The following is a 17,201-nucleotide window of genomic DNA, read 5'->3' on the forward strand; positions in this document are numbered from 1 at the left end:
TCTTATTTCTATATTTGTATTCTTTTTAAAACATTATATTCCCTTAAAACCTTGACAAGAAGCATTCTATTCAAACACCGCACACTGAATTGAATGCTAGGTCTGTATGAATTAACTTCCGGTTGCGTCAGTGTAACGTATTTCGGACATTTCAGATAAACAATGCATTATATTTTTTTAAAACAACCACAATATTTTCTGGAATTGAATTTAATCATTTGGTTTTGTTCTTTTATTAAATTTTGCACTTGAATCGCGATCCAGCGATCTCAGCACTGGCAAGTATTTGTGTCGAATATTTTGCTTTGACTCGCGATTACTCGGGTACTCGTTACAGCCCTACCCCTATATATATATGAGACCTCACAATGTGATCTACCATGTCCACTTGGTGAAACCTCACAATGTAATCTACCATGTCCCCTATGTGGAACCTCACAATGTAATCTACCATGTCCCCTATGTGGAACCTCACAATGTAATCTACCATGTCCCCTATGTGGAACCTCACAATGTAATCTACCATGTCCCCTATGTGGAACCTCACAATGTTATCGACCATGGCTCCTATGTGGAACCTCACAATGTAATCTACCATTTGGTGGAACCTCACAATGTAATCTTCCATGTCCCCTATGTGGAACTTCACAATGTAATCGACCATGGCTCCTATGTGGAACCTCACAATGTAATCTACCATGTCCCCTATGTGGAACCTCACAATGTAATCTACCATGTCCCCTATGTGGAACCTCAGAATGTAATATACCATGTCCCCTATGTGGAACCTCACAATGTAATCTACCATGTCTCCTATGTGAAACCTCACAATGTAATCTACCATGTCCCCAATTGTGGAACCTCACAATGTAATCTACCATGTCCCCTATGTTGAACCTCAGAATGTAATATACCATGTCCCCTATGTGGAACCTCACAATGTAATCTACCATGTCCCCTATGTGAAACCTCACAATGTAATCTACCATGTCCCCAATTGTGGAACCTCACAATGTAATCTACCATGTCCCCTATGTTGAACCTCAGAATGTAATATACCATGTCCCCTATGTGGAACCTCACAATGTAATCTACCATGTCCCCAATTGTGGAACCTCACAATGTAATCTACCATTTGGTGGAACCTCAGTATGTAGTGGAGAGAAAACACCTCTGCATTGATGGGGAAGTTTGGCAGAGTTTTTCTTTACAGATTACCAGTAATAAGACTGGCTTAGCAGTATAAGTATCTATCAAAACTAATTATGACCACAATATCTGTAAGATGTTTCCAATGGATACCTAATGGTCTCATTCTGCCCATGTTCATCATCCACGTTTGAGGCCGGTGGCTCCAGCACTTGAACATCTTCACTTGGGGTTGCCCTAGTCACTGGGGGCTCTTAAGAAAAACACAGGCACAATCAAATAGAGTCCAATTAATGTGGAATTAGTATTTTATCATAGTTCAGTCGTGTTTACAATTGGTTCTATGCAATACCAAAATGAAAGCTAAAATTCTGAGTATATTTATATTTCTGTGAACAACATTTATACCTGGAAACTTATGACATTTTTATACATCTGTTAACAAAACTTGTCTTTTAAATTAGCTAAAATGTAACCTGCAAATGTTTCGCGCAGCTGCTGTATCTGCTGTAGTACTGGATGGAGGGAAGGCTGCTGTGAGAGGAATACGGCGTGGGCGGTCTGCCCAACACTGCCGGGCTGTGACATTTTCAAACAATATGTCAACTCAGATACCTGAAGAGTAAATTCATAATGTATACATGTACATGTACTTTCATATAATGGTAGTAACATGTAGCAGGTCCATGAAAGTGCTAGCTTTACTGATAATCAGTTAAGACTACTGATCATCACCAATTTCAGTGATCAATCAATGAGTAATTTTACTGCTTTAATATCCTTGTGTCTTATGTTTTCGACAGTCTCATGTTTCAATGATTCCAAGAAATACACTGAAAATAGCATTTGCCTGTAAACATTCAGTAATGATAGAATAGTAGACATCAGCATACAGTTTTTTACCTTATAAGTATCTATCATGTGTTTCTGGTACAGATAGAAAAACCGACCCGAGGGCACACGCGTAAGCCGGTAACAAGTCTTGCCGAGTTATCGGCCACGCAGCTACCCGAGGGTCGGAATTTTCCGAACAGGGCACAAATCCCGGACACCAGCTAAAACACGCGATTGATTACCGTGATCGATAATTCGATGATCTAGGTCAATACAAAGGGTTGCCTTCGTCACACTTGCGAAGTATCATCTAGTTTTGTTGAGTATTTTTCTAAAAAAATGCCATTCAATGTTTATAAGCTTAAAGATCAAAATATAGCACACGGGGGAATGACGTCAGAGGGCGCACCCGCATCTTTAGGTTTTGCAGTTATGTTGGCCTACATTCAAGATATTTATAAACAGAAATCCCGCTTTACATTTCAATTTCATGTTTTGAAAAACATTGTAAACAATAAATAACTTTGCAGCTAAGTGTTTAACAATAAATAACTTTGCAGCTAAGTGTTTATTTAATATAGCATACTTATTAATTATAATTGTATGACCATGTATTTTTCGCTTTTCAAGTGTTCGGTATTTGTGCCCTCCATGGCATAAATTTAAGGGTGATTTACTGTCAATAAAATGAATGATTTTCGACATAATATTGAGGAGATCGTGAATCTGTACTTTGACAGATGTTGTCACATTAACCAAAGATGTTTCATACGCAATTTTAACTTACTACAACAAAAACTCTTCAAGATAATTGTGAAAAACCTCAAAAAGTGTTCGGATTTGTGACAGCAACCCGTACAGCCTAAATATGAATGAACGATCGGGAATTAAAAAAAAAAATGGATTTATATAAACAGAAAGTTCAATTTTGATAAGTACTGACTATTAATACATGCAGATATAAATACTAGCGGACATTAATTCATCCATACAATTAAAAATCAATAAAACATGTAAATGGCTATTGTGTACATGCAAACCGGCCATATTCATTTACTACGACGTTTAATAGTCAGCATCGTTCCGTTTTAGATGTCCCATGTACAGATTTACAAAAATCTGGAAAACTTGGGAGCCTTAGTGTGGACTGGCCATTCAGCCAGGAAAACAAGTTGATGTTGTCATTGTATTCAATGCTCTTATCCATCTTACCTTTTCTAATTGTCTGCATGAATATAATTAAAAACGGGTTTTGTAAATACTTTTTTCAAATATGCAACCCATCTTAACTACATCCTTTGAATTTCGAGTCACCAGTTCTTTATGTTTTGTATTTTTGCATTTATGTTTGTTATTCATGTGGAAAAAAACTCATAGGACTTGTGATTTGTGAACATACACCCGACTTAAAATAAATATTCTTGTATAGATCTTGTATCTTGTCCGAATGAAAAGTATCCGAACGGGCTATAGAGTTGCCTGCCGGAAACGATGAGAAAGACTGCCTTCAGTTAATTAGAGTTAGCAACAGAATTCAACAAAGGTGATTGAATACAACTGATACATAAATCGAACGAATCATTGCCAAACTATAATAACAAATATCATACTATACTAAGGCTTATATATAGTCCGCGCCATTTAAAGGGGAGTAACTCGTACACCAACAATGGTAGTCAACAGATGATGAAAGAGCAGACAGTTTCACAGTCATAACTTCGGCAGCGGTTATTTCCCATTTCACCAAAATTACACGTAACCTGGGATATCACTGCGAAGTTGCTGAACTCACTAGTCAAAAATATTTCCGAAACGGAAAAGTTTACATTATCGAATAAAAATATTATTACATTCTTAATTGATATAATCAAGATGATAAGCCAGTTATGAAGGTTAATGTAAGTATATAATTTCAGCAGAATGGAAAAAAATGGAAATAAATAAGGCATTTACCGCACTAAAAACATAATTCCGCCAGATCAAACGTTTCATGGAAGCTGACGCGAAGATAATTATGTTCGGTTTTAGTTCCACTAGCACGGCAAGAACATAATGATTTTTTAGAACTATATATAATGGTTTGAAAACCTATGAATACTGTTGCCACTTTGTAAAAACCACGTGCGAATTGATTACTTGATGTTTGAAGTTTTCTTTTAAAAAATACAACTCGTTAGGACTGCATGCAGATTGAAATAGACATGAATGGAAATTTGCTTTTCACGCTGTTTATTATTCTTGTTCACAATGAGATGCTGATACTCGTCAAAGGTTCGTTTCTTTTTTCACAGACAAACACCATACTGGCATGACTGACTTAGAATTAATGTATAGATTTATTTTAGATCCACATTTAAAATTTAAGTTATATTTATGTAATATTTTGAACGATTTTAATATAAAAATCATGTTTGCAAATGTAATTGTTTGAAAAAAGAGTATTCAAATAAAATGACCTGAACTCGATGTATATATATAAACATAACATTGTATATTACCGGGTTCGACATCCATCGAGTTGTCAACCCGAAAGCGATGGAAATGGCGAAAAAAACCTTGTCTATTTCCATAGTAAATATTCATAGTAAATACGAGTGTTGGGCATAGAGTAGATTTCATCGTAGAGGTTAAGACGTGCCGGCTTGGTCCCTTGTTTAACGTGTTCACGGTTGACGACTATATATTATAGTGTCTCCATAGAGCGTCCCTTCGTTAAAAAGTTCGCGTAAAACGTAACCGTGACGCATTGGGTTCGGGGCGAGAATCCTACCCATCATTAATTTAAAACATAAATAGGGAATACTACTGATTTATACTATAATTAGTAGGACGGTATTTTGCTTACTGCGGCTACAGACACAGGTCACCAACAATAAGGCTAAGCAGTAAATAAGCGCAATAATGGTTAATCTTTTCTGTATGGGCACCTACACAAACTACTTTATTGATATTACAGATCCTTTTACCAAAATGAATACAAAATGTATGATCGCGTATTTCAATTCCATAAGGAGATTTCTGCGAAGGAAAAGCGATAGGCAACTACCCTCACCCGGACTGCACCAAGTTTTACTCGTGCGCAGATAGCGGAACGCATGTGATGGATTGTCAAGCCGGGCTGCTCTACAACTCAAAAACTGACCAGTGTGACTGGCCGACCAATGTCGTGTGTACGCAGATAGGTGAGTTAATAATAAATGGAGGAGTGAGTGAGTGCGCAAGTGCGCAAGGAAGTGATGTAAGAGTGAGTGAGTGAGTGGGTGAGTGGGTGGGTGGGTTTCTGGGTTTGGTGAGTGAGTGAGTGAGTGAGTGAGTGAGTGAGTGAGTGAGTGAGTGAGTGAGTGAGTGAGTGAGTGAGTGAGTGAGTGAGTGAGTGAGTGAGTGAGTGAGTGAGTGAGTGAGTGAGTGAGTGAGTGAGTGAGTGAGTGAGTGAGTGAGTGAGTGAGTGAGTGAGTGAGTGAGTGAGTGAGTGAGTGAGTGAGTGAGTGAGTGAGTGAGTGAGTGAGTGAGTGAGTGAGTGAGTGAGTGGGTGAGTGGTTGAGTGAGTTACAGTTAATTTGTTCATTAAGCTTCAATTGATTTATTTATTGCTTGATTAATGAATACGCATTACAGAAACATTCAGCTGCAAAGATCGTCCGTATGGCAACTACCCCAACCCGGACTGCACCAAGTTTTACTCGTGCGCTGCTAACGGAAAGCACGTAATGGACTGTCCAGCCGGGCTGCACTTCAACCCTAAAACTGACCAGTGTGACTGGCCGGCCAATGCCCAATGCGAGAAGTAGTGATGATCCCGAGCTCCGTACCGCAAGCGGTCGTACATGAAACTGACAATAAAAATTCGCAGTCAGTTAGATTATATTTGTGTGTATCAACTGAAACGGAATCTCCTTTCTAGAATCATATGATTCATGGAACTCCATAATTATACTCTCATAATTATGCAAATAACTTCATGCAAAGTCTGGCTGTAACTGTCTTGTTATTACTCTAGTTATCAATTACCGCTGACAAGCGGCGGAAAGCTACCCCCACTCTGAGTGACTGACATTCAACACGACGTTTTTCTTGTATCAATAGACAAGCATGCATGTACACTAACAGCACGACGACGACGGCAACACTTATCGTAACTCGTATTTCGTATAACGGCGATTTTATACTGCAACAACCAAAAGTATTTCCTGCTTGAGAGAGGGGATGGGTGGATTGACCCAAAGATGTTTTTTATTTGTTTGTCTCACCGATATCGTATATGTGCTAATTTAATTGTTCTGTTCCTTTAGTTAACAAATGCATTGCGAAAAGAATGCAGCAAAATACATGTATGTGTTTGACCTACTATATGTGCCATTTAAATTGTATTCGCTAAACATTTTTTGTATGTATAAAGGAGTTTAATATAATTATAATTATGTAATTATATAACTTGATGGCCATGACGAGTTTTGCACTGTTTATATTTACCAATCCATAGTTTGGTGAATGTCACGTACTCATTCCCGTTCCGTTGACATGGTGAACTTGTACTCACTAATTCGAAAACGCTGGAAATGGCGTCCCTGTGAAGTGTGAACAGAGCCTTAACATAGTTACGTTGACAACTGCCGTTAATCATTAAGCATTATGCGTCAAAAGTACGTGTGGGTGAACGTTAAAGGTACATATTTATTTTACTGAACATTTTTGAATCAATTTTAGCTCGTTTTTTTAATAAAAGTCGAAATATTGTCAAGTATTGCCAGGTATTTTCAAGTATTGCAAGGTATTGTCAAGTATTGCCAGGTATTTTCAAGTATTGTCAGGTATTGTAAAGTATTGCCAGGTATTTTCAAGTATTGCAAGGTATTGTCAAGTTATTTTTAAGTATTGTCAGGCATTTTCAAGTATTGTCTAAGATTTTATGAACATTCATAGCATGACCGATTACCATGGCTTAAATGTTGCTGAATGATTCCCATTGTTTCGACTGATTACAAACAGTTGAGCGCTGGCGTTCGTTCCGCGGCGCTCTTGTTATATTCAGTATATACACTTGCTGACCGGCAGATCATGCTGTAATCAACCTGGCAAACTGACCCTTTAACTTAACGGTTGTCAGACTATAAATGACAGATGCGTGCTTTAGCCGTAGCGTTAAAACGTATTAAGCAACGTCAGTCCAGGCCTAGCCGTCGCGTCGTTCATAACTGCATCGGAGTTGGCAAAATGGCGAACTTTTCGGACCTGATCGGTCTTCTATGTTTCTGTGCAGCGGGAATACAGTATTCATATGGATTTATTGCAGAATATAATGGTGAGTTTTTTTTTATTTCTTTCTTGTAATTCATAATTCTTGGCCGAAAGCCTATTTTGATATTGAGTTGGGTTATTACTATTGTAATTTAATTTGCGAGCGCATCAGTGATTGTTCTCCAAATTCTCCGCTTACATCCCCAAAATGTTGCACAATTACTCCGTTCAATTTTTACAATACTACTTATTATATTTTTTTACTTTATGGCAGTATATAATTGTGGCGCATAATTGGCCTGCGTTTCATTTTACATATATAAGTCTTACTTGATTCATCATTGAAAGGATTGTGTTGTGATATTGAGATTGCTTTTTTGTTGTTTTATTTGTACTAAGTGGACAACATATTTTTTTGTCCAATGAGAAGGCATTATATACTTCAAGTTTATCAGTACATTTATTTCAATAAATCAACAGTCAGCTGTTTTTCATTGTAATCAGGTGAAGCGGTACATATAAAGTGTGAGTGGTTTGTTAACAGAATAGTGTGTAGACCACTAAAAAAGTGCAAAATTGTAAGTATGCACTTACACAAAATACAACGTTATAAGATAACGTTGCGTGAAATCATTTATTTTTATAAGTACATACTAACAGCCTTCCACCATCATATAGAACAAAGTATCAAACAGAAGTAAGATGTTCAGAACAGCATCATATAAACCATTGTGTTAAATCCCAATCATTTGGGAACAGTTATATAAAGCACTGCAGGTATAGCATATATTTTACCCCATGATTGCAGCAATGATGAACAACTGTAGAACTGATGGCGGTTTCTGCATCCACGTCATTCCTCCGCCCCCGCCGCGTCGGCGTCAGCAGCAGAGACGCCGTCCAGTGTCGCGCACTAGAACCAGAAAGGGATCGCGGGCGGGCCAGGGCAAGCCGGACCCAACCTCCCTCGGTCAGCAGCACACACGGCTCCCAGCGTCTGCGGGTGGCGGCAGTCCGGCAGCCGTGGGAGCCCCTGCATACACCCCGGCAGTCGGCACTGGCGCCGGCGCTCAGACACAAGCTCCAACTAACCCAATGTCAATGTTTGACAACCTTTTCAACTTTGGAGCCGGCACGGGTACAGGGACTGGGACAAGTGCAGGCACCGGGACTTCCGCCAACGATCCTTTTGCAACTCTCTTTGGTATGAGTCTATTCCGGAAGAAGCGTCAGGCTGCGGCGGAACCAATGGAGGCGGCAGAGATACCACGCATCGCCCGCGGAGAGACCATGATCTCATTTCTGAGCACCCATTGCCGGAAGTCCGAGTTTGATATTGGATGCCGGGAGTCGGGCGGCATGTGTTGCTTACCTCATCTGTAAACACAACTTACGGTAAAGGCGTGAACTATTTTGATTTAAAATTTTGTTTTCTTACATTAACATAAGAAAAGTATCAAGTAAAAACATAGAAACACATCTGCTGGTTTGTAACTTTGATGAGGATTTCTTAAACAAGGGTCTGTCAAAGGGGTGAGATCGTCGTTTTGATGATATAGGCTATACATGTGAAAATTTAATAAAAGAAAGGTACAACATCAAAAAAATTGTCCCCTTGTGCTAAACTAGCTACGGATATTTAAGAGGTACATATATAACATAGGTGCCTGCCATTGCCCTTACAAATATATTCAAGTTATATATCACTGCATCTTAATGACTAAGTAACAGTATGTAGAAACCTCTTTTTAAATGTGTTCTCATTATTTATTTTCAAAAAATAAACTCAACCTGTTTCTTGCTTACTGTAACGGTCATGCGTTTCCGAGTTTTTTACCGGACGTGGACGATTCCCGTGATTCCACGCGCCATTTCAACATACATTTTGTAAGGGCAAGGCTAATAAATTAAACAAAACACGATTTAGAAGAGCAGAGTCAGAACAATATTAATACAAAATTAAAATGAAAAACGACGTCAGTAGGGAACTATTTGACGTTCACTTTGAATTTAAAATCCGACCCTCGGACACGCTGCGTGGCCAATGATATCGCCGGACGGATTCTGATTAAGACCGCCATTTCCATTTCGTCATTATTTGGTTTTCTTACGCATGCACGCTGGCTAGAATTAAGAAACTCGTGAGAACACAAAGAAATAGTATCCATGTTTCCTTTATTTAATTATGTAGTGTTTATCCCTATGCCTCCGCCAATGTGGCGGCCGGTTTCTCATTTAACCACTTAGAAAGCCTTAATTAAGTCATTATTTTGTTTTAACAAGTAAATTTAGTGGTTCTCGCATGTACTCCCACTCAAAGTAAGTAACTGTTCATTTTTTTGTTAACTTAACCATTAATTGGACAGCCGAGCTGTACCCGGCCTATGCTGTGTAAATTATTTGCTACAACAACAAATAGTCAATAACTAATACAACGTCGACATCCTTGCCGGGACGCGATTGGGATTTCGGTTAAACATAGTTTTCAACCGGTTATCGCCAGTTTTCTTAAAAGTCTTATGATTTATGAACAAATGCAAATCTTAATCTGATATCAAGCAGACGGCTCAGTAACTTGACAGTTGTTAGTTAATTTACGGAGAGCTCTGCCCTGCAAGGGCCATGAATTACACCTTCAAATAATACGGCTCTTTGTTTTCAGCCTTCCGGTTGAACACGTTAAAAATGACAGCAACCTGTGAAAGCTTGTTTTGGAACTGGACCACAAAATTAATATGGACATCTGAAAAATGATAAAAATACATCTTCTATTATAACCGTTGTCTAAATGCTACTTAAATTGCCACAGTTGAGTTTATTGCGAACAGCTCTTGCGTGCAAGGTAGCGTCTGTCATCTTTGACGTTAAGACGTTTTAAATACGTCTACAGGAATAAATGTGACACCACGCCCACATTTAATGAGCTACTTGTACAAATATATATAATAAAGACCGAACTGAACGCACGATATATGCATGGTATATTCACAAAAATATATATTGACCTTCAAGAAAGAAGACTAAAACACCTTGAATTGGATACAAAATCAAAGCAATTTAATAGTTGGAACGAATTGGCACGAGCTGACGCGAGTGTCTCTACACTAGCCAGCACGCATGCGCGAACTTCTAATTATTTAAGCAGACTCGTTCAGCGATCGCATTGCCAGTGTACACGCGGTACGATCGCAAAAAATGATTTAACAGTATATTTTGCATACGGAAAGGTTTGCCGAATCTTGTTCATGTCCACGAAAACTTCCTTATTCAGTTTTTGTTTTCTTTTATATTCTTATGTTGATTCGTATAAACTGACAGTCGACATGTATAAAGGACACGCTCTGTTACCATATTTAGATGACATTTATTGCATCTGGTTTATGCATATCACAAAAGAGAGAATACATGCTCACCGCAATAAAAAGAAATACGTTAATTACATGAACCACGTAAAAAATACGCAAGTAGACATTAAAATGACCAGTAATTATAACAAGGTCATTTTTCATTACCAAAGTATAAAATAACACATTTTATTGCGCAAAAAAACACGCACGGCTGTGCAACAACATTCATGTTAATATCTCAACTAAAGTGTACTATATAATATGCTTCTATACTTTATCCATCAAAATTGCACTCTCACAGATTGACAGGTTTGACATTTATTTCTTGCTTTTGTCTTAGATTCAGCAGATTTTGGTATTAATGCCTTCAATCGGTCATATAAGATAACTCACAGTGTAGCAAATCTCAATTGTTTGAAACACTGCCTTAAACTTCATTTTTCATAAGTAACGCTTCAAGAGATAAAACATCAATTTTAAACGTAAATATGTAAACTTGCGAACTGATCTTTTGACTGCAGCCTTATACTACTGGTTTCCAGACATCAGCGCAAAAATCGGCCCATTCTAAACAAAAAATGTCAGAACGGTCAATCTGTGAGAGTGCAGCTTTGAAGCAATAACAAATACTGTTATGGCCAATTTTTTTTTCAAAATTTGTTTCAATATAGAACCTTAATTGATATATTTGAGTATTAAAAAAACAACAAGTTATATATAGTCTTTTCGAGCAGCATATTTGTAAATAAAGTAATTCAATTCAATTTCAACATATTTAAAGCAATGTACTACCAGTGTCAGGTTTGTTTTTACATTAAACACATAAACACTTGGACCTGCAGCCACCAATTGTATAACACTGCATTATCCAATGGTTTAAATTTATGCAAAACGTTCATTGATTGGACAATATTTATCCAACAACAATCACTTTTAGCCAATCAAATTATTTAAAGGGACTCCGTCACAGATTTCAAGTCAGAATGTATTTTTTTGTAAATGAGTTATTTTACCTACTTTATCAAGAAACAAAATATGATATTTTATCGTTTCAGGTAAAGTCCACACGGAGGCTAAACAAACAGAGCCTATACCACATTAACAACAAGCGATTATCGAGAGATTCCATGTGAACCCACAGTCGACAGCGTCGGAAAAATCAACCATGTCATAAAAGTGACGTCATAATAGCGTTTTATTGACACCTTGACCTAATAATTACCATGCATGTGTTCTGAACACGAAACGTAAATTTATGTTCATATTGAACACGATATATAAGGAATACAAAAAAATAATAATGAATAGTGAAACGGTATGAGTGGTTTTGTATTATAAAGTGTAAATGGTAAAACCCGTTCAGTGCTGAATGTTTTGTGAGAGATTTTATCTACCCATTCACCTGTACTTATTATACACTACAATAAATTATTAAACACGGCTTGTTTATTCACTTAGTCTAGTTTGTAGGGCCAGGGTCAAATACGCGTTAATAAACTGGTTGGGCATTCAATAAATGAAAGACTGTTCTGGCAAAAATAGTAATTATAAGTACTTAAGTTTCGAGGGAAACGTGAATGCAATTTTATTTGTAAATTGTTATCCGCTCTAAAATCTTACAGCCATCATAGGGTTGAAGTAGATTTCTTCAAAACATATAATAATACGTTTGCCGATAGAAGATGTATAAACTGAAATGCATCTAATGCAACCAATTGTAGCCACAGGCATCTGGATCATTGTTTGTCACTTAAATGTTGTTTAAAACCATTTTGGGTACATACAATGAGATAAACAACACATCTGAAGATATTTAGTGTCTTTGATATACAAAAAATACACTAAATATCTTCAGATGTGTTGTTTATCTCATTGTATGTACCCAAAATGGTTTTAAACATCATTTAAGTGACAAACAATGATCCAGATGCCTGTGATTGTAACAGTCTGTATATACCACGTGATAAAATTACGTCATTTTAAATGCTACGTCGGAAGTAACCATTTTGCTTCTGATGAATAATTTAAACGAATATAACTACTATTTCTTCATCATTTAAATATGAAACACCGCAGTCTATGCCGCTTGCGGAGCCCGGCCTTCGGTCTTTTACCAGAGTTTGATTGGGTTTAGTTACTTAAAACACTTCGACAAACCTTTTCGCAAAACGACCGCCTGACGGAGCCCTGTCAAAACATTATTTTGGAAACAGGTTTGTCGAAGTGTTTGATGAAACTCAAACCTAATCAAACTCCGGTAATGAAACAAAGGTAGGGATCTGTAAACGGCATGGACTGTGTAATATGGGCCTAATGTTTCGTCCCACTGAGGAATAGGGTATCCAGGCAGATATAATATTTTGTGTCCCTTGAAAAAATCCAATATCTTACTTTATCTTCATTTTGCGGAATAAAATAGTCTGTAGTTCATCGAGATCATCATGAAACAAATTCATTTGAAATATTTATTTAAAAATATATTCCGAAACAAATCCACAAGTCAAGAACTTTGAAAACAAGTACCCTGTTTAATGGCACAGGACCAGAAACACAGAACAACGCATAACCCCGTTCAATGAGGCAGGGCCAAGGCCAGAAACACAGAACAACGCATAACCCACCCCGTTCAATGAGGCAGGGCCAAGGCCAGAAACACAGAACAACGCATAACCCCGTCCAATGAGGCAGGGCCAAAGCCAGAAATACAGAACAACGCATTTAACCCCGTTCAATGAGGCAGGGCCAAAGCCAAAAACACAGAACAACGCATAACCCCGTCCAATGAGGCAGGGCCAAAGCCAGAAATACAGAACAACGCATAACCCCGTTCAATGAGGCAGGGCCAAAGCCAGAAACACAGAACAACGCATAACCCCCGTTCAATGAGGCAGGGCCAAAGCCAGAAACAACGTCACACACATCCACAAACAAACAACACACGAGCTTATAAGAATTTGAGCTAAGCTACGCTTACTCATATTATAAGAGACTTAAGATGTTTCCAGAAATTAGGGCCGGGTTTGTCGAACTTCCATCCGTGTCTCAAGTCCCCCACATTCATGTCGAAAGTTCCCCGTATTAAACATGCGCTTTTTTGTTTATCTTTATTTTCGGATCATAACTGCGTGAACAATAATTTTAGAGATATTAGCGATTCGCCCTTTGCAAAATCTGTTTCAATTGCAGCGATAACAATCACTGTTGAACACATGGACTTTATATATTGTTATCCTCCATAATTGATGGGAAGCATTCAAAGACGAATACTCGCAGGGTTTTTTTTACATTTTTTTAAGTTTTTTACTTTTTAAATTTATGCACGCTATTCCATTACATATACACGTGCATGTATATATTCATACATTCTAAAATAATTTTGTCCTTGAGTAAGATTTTTTTCAACGAAATTAAAAATGAAAAAAAACAACACAACACACAATTATTTCAGACAACTCATATTTACGTAAATTAATGCATATGATTAAAATATTTCAACTAATTTTACAAGCAAAAAGAATGAAAGAACTTCTAGTCTTGTCTTAGACTATAAGATAATATCTAAATATTTTAACAGCATTTTTATCACGCCGTTTGCGACATACTCTTTAAAGATAAATAGTGATGATATGTTTCAAGAATATTAACGACGTCGAGTATTTAACCGTTTTAACTGTGAGGATTTGACAGGTTTTAAAAAATTGTGTTGGCGAATAGTAAGAAAATTGCTATCGAATTGGCACATTTGGCCAGATAGTAAGATACTTTATCTATCAATATATTAAATTGCTAAGCGACAAGAGATACAAACACAGAGCAAGATCGGTTCTGACGTCCATTGTTGTAACTGTATATATTCTACACACTGTGTAGCAGCTCTTTCGTGGCTTAAATGGTGGAAATTCTTTACATTGTTTCATCATTCGCATCCATATACTGCCCGCAAAAGAACGATTTACAAGTATATAAGCCAATGATTTCATGAACGGCATCTTAACAAGTGTACACTTGTACGTATTGATTACATTCATTATACATAGATTCGCGTGGCATAAAAGAGGTCGTTGTATCGAACAAACTAATACCTACCCAATAAGTATGACATGACACAGATATATGATGTACAGATCCTGGGGGTCGTTCATCATGAGTGCTAGGAACGATTTTGTGCCAATAAGCGATTTTAAGTGACATTTTACTATTGAAATTACGATAGGTACGAAATGGCTCCTAGGATTCTTGATGACACTGTTCCCATGCTGATGACACGGTTCCTAGGCTGATGACACAGTTCCCAGGCTGATGACACGGTTCCAAGGCTGGTGTAACGGCTTTCAGGCTGATGACATGGTTCCCAGGGAGATGACACGGTTCCCAGGCTGATGACACAGCCCCCAGGCTGATATGACACGGCTTCCATGCTGATGACACAGTCCCAGGCTGATATGACACGGTTCTCAGGCTGATGAAACGGCTCCTAGGCTGATGGCACGGCTCTCAGACTGATGACACGGCTCACAGGCTGATGACACAGCCCCCAGGCTGATATGACACGGCTTCCATGCTGATGGCACGGCTCCCAGGCTGATGACACGCCTTCTAAGCTGATTACACGGCTTCCAGGCTGATGACACGGTTCCAAGGCCGATGACACGGCTCACATGCTGATGACATGGTTCCCAGGCTGCTGACACGGCTTCTAGGCTGATGGCACGGCTCTCAGACTGATGACACGGCGCCCAGGCTGATGACACGACCAGGCTGATGACACGGCTCACAGGCTGATAACATGGTTCCCAGGCTGATGAGACGGCTCCAAGGCTGCTGACACGGCGCCCAGGCTGATAACATGGTTCCCAGGCTGATGAGACGGTTCCAAGGCTGCTGACACGGCGCCCAGGCTGATGACACGGTTCTCAGGCTGATGACACGGCGCCCAGGCTGATGACACGGTTCTCAGGCTGATGACACGGCTTCCAGGCTGATGACACGGCTCCAAGGCTGATGACACGGTTCTCAGGCTGATGAAATGGCTCACAGGCTGATGACACGGCTTCCAGGCTGATGACACGGCTCACAGGCTGATGACACGGTTCGCAGGCTGATGACACGGCTCACAGGCTGATGACACGGATTCCTGGCTGATGACACGGCTCTCAGGCTAATGACACGGCTCCAAGGCTGATGACACGGTTCACAGGCTGATGACACGGTTCGCAGGCTGATGACACGGCTCACAGGCTGATGACACGGATTCCTGGCTGATGACACGGCTCTCAGGCTGATGACACGGATTCCTGGCTGATGACACGGTTCCAAGGCTAATGACACGGCCCCTAGGCTGATTGAATAGCACTCGTTCGGAAAACGGGTTGTGTGGCGATTTGGGGCCACCTTTGCGACTTACCTTTTTGACAACTTGTTTTACTGGAATGAGCCAATATTTCACAGATTCTCATATTATCGTTCGAAACCTAATGTTTTGTGGCTAAAAGCGTTACTTTAGTCTAACGGTTTAAGAAAATTGCATAAAACATCAATTTTTGAACGTATATATCATAAATATATCACTGGTTTCCATGCATTTTTGCAAAAATGGGAACAAATGTCAAAACGTTCAATCTGTGAGAGTGCAGCTTTAAGCGAGTTTAAAAAGTTAAGGAGAGCAATAAAATAGAAATTTGGCGATGGTTCGATTTAGCTTAAATGTCTAGTAAGCATTAATGAGTGCATCCTTTGTTCAGTTATACCAAAATACATGCCTGCGGCTGTTAATAAACATAAATACAGGTGAACTGTACTATATTTATGTGACATGCATGTTCTAATTGTATTTGCTGTTGCATTAATGCTCTATTTATAATTGAAATGTGTTGTAAATATGGTCGGTATATGTTAAGAGTTGAATCTACAGAAAATAGAGCGGGCGTACTTCAGACTGATTTGGTGTTTTTGGGAGACTGAAATAAACTATATGAAACATTCGTCAGAATCGATCTACGTTAATTAATGCACTATCCTCCATTGTTATTGACCCATACAAAGCTGCAAACACCAATTTACTGGCGGAAACAAGAGCTGTTACAGTCACGTGGCAAATGCTCCCGTTTTGGCCTTGAACCACTCGTAACGCTTCACTTTATTCATCTCAGTTGTTCCAAGAGAGGGCACTTTGGTATCGCAGCTATTCGCTGTTCATCATTTCATACATAATTCTTAAATTCGTGACATATTTTATACCATACACTGTATTACATGCATTTTACAGAAAACCCGCAAGTTTTATATTAATGAAATCATTCATAAATGTATTAAGTTCCACGTTTGTATTTTCTAGAAAAGAGGGATAACACATTGTCACAGTCACAGTCACATGGCAAATGTCCCCGACTGGGCCTTGTCGGACGGATAGCCATTATTAGAGTACAACAGATGTTTGTAAAACACCTATGTCCCTCTAATGGCAGCCAATTAATCATTTTGCATTAATGTCTATAGGGTTATCTAAGGTCATTACAAACCTCTTCACTAAGTTTGAGGACCAAAGGTCGCTTTACAAGGTTTTTGTGTTCAAAGTCTCTGTGATCATAACCTTTGACCTCTAAATCACAGGGGGTCATTTGCTGGTCTTGACCAATA

The 17,201-nt window shown here is 38.7% G+C and overlaps 3 protein-coding genes across 4 annotated transcripts in view; 2 read left to right on the plus strand and 1 right to left on the minus strand.

Moving 5' to 3' along the window:
* The window catches only part of LOC128246878 (protein strawberry notch homolog 1-like), a 42,841-nt gene extending 39,166 nt beyond the window's left edge, over positions 1-3,675 (minus strand). Inside the window, exons 1-3 of one of the 2 annotated variants that reach the window (XM_052965404.1) lie at positions 3,599-3,675; positions 1,626-1,764; positions 1,303-1,402 (exon numbers count right to left, since the gene is read on the minus strand). In XM_052965404.1, coding sequence (XP_052821364.1) covers positions 1,303-1,402; positions 1,626-1,737 — 212 coding nt within the window. In that variant the 5' untranslated portion in view covers positions 1,738-1,764; positions 3,599-3,675. Of the gene's footprint in view, positions 1-1,302; positions 1,403-1,625; positions 1,765-3,593 lie in introns of both variants that reach the window. The other variant, XM_052965403.1, reaches the window with a different exon arrangement.
* A 393-nt stretch (positions 3,676-4,068) lies between these two features.
* LOC128203392 (chondroitin proteoglycan 2-like) lies at positions 4,069-5,953 on the plus strand. The gene is made up of 3 exons (XM_052904797.1): positions 4,069-4,254; positions 4,995-5,165; positions 5,599-5,953. Exons 1-3 carry the CDS (start codon positions 4,167-4,169, stop codon positions 5,769-5,771), a joined length of 432 nt encoding a protein of 143 aa, XP_052760757.1. The 5' UTR covers positions 4,069-4,166; the 3' UTR covers positions 5,772-5,953.
* Positions 5,954-7,111: 1,158 nt separating this feature from the next.
* LOC128246464 (uncharacterized) lies at positions 7,112-12,005 on the plus strand. The gene is made up of 3 exons (XM_052964676.1): positions 7,112-7,282; positions 8,027-8,613; positions 11,621-12,005. Exons 1-2 carry the CDS (start codon positions 7,195-7,197, stop codon positions 8,599-8,601), a joined length of 663 nt encoding a protein of 220 aa, XP_052820636.1. The 5' UTR covers positions 7,112-7,194; the 3' UTR covers positions 8,602-8,613; positions 11,621-12,005.
* Positions 12,006-17,201: the final 5,196 nt, after the last annotated feature.

The sequence above is a fragment of the Mya arenaria genome, chromosome 9, assembly GCF_026914265.1.
Source record: "Mya arenaria isolate MELC-2E11 chromosome 9, ASM2691426v1".
Lineage (NCBI taxonomy): Eukaryota > Metazoa > Mollusca > Bivalvia > Myida > Myidae > Mya > Mya arenaria.

What these genes read in the sequence shown, in the direction of transcription:
- LOC128246464 (XM_052964676.1), top strand. Translation starts at nt 7,195, where the DNA reads ATGGCGAACTTTTCGGACCTGATCGGTCTTCTATGTTTCTGTGCAGCG. An exon ending in ATTTATTGCAGAATATAATG is followed by an intron (nt 7,283 to 8,026) that starts GTGAGTTTTTTT and finishes CCATGATTGCAG; the next exon opens with CAATGATGAACAACTGTAGA.
- LOC128203392 (XM_052904797.1), top strand. Translation starts at nt 4,167, where the DNA reads ATGCAGATTGAAATAGACATGAATGGAAATTTGCTTTTCACGCTGTTT. An exon ending in GATGCTGATACTCGTCAAAG is followed by an intron (nt 4,255 to 4,994) that starts GTTCGTTTCTTT and finishes CAATTCCATAAG; the next exon opens with GAGATTTCTGCGAAGGAAAA. An exon ending in TGTCGTGTGTACGCAGATAG is followed by an intron (nt 5,166 to 5,598) that starts GTGAGTTAATAA and finishes TACGCATTACAG; the next exon opens with AAACATTCAGCTGCAAAGAT.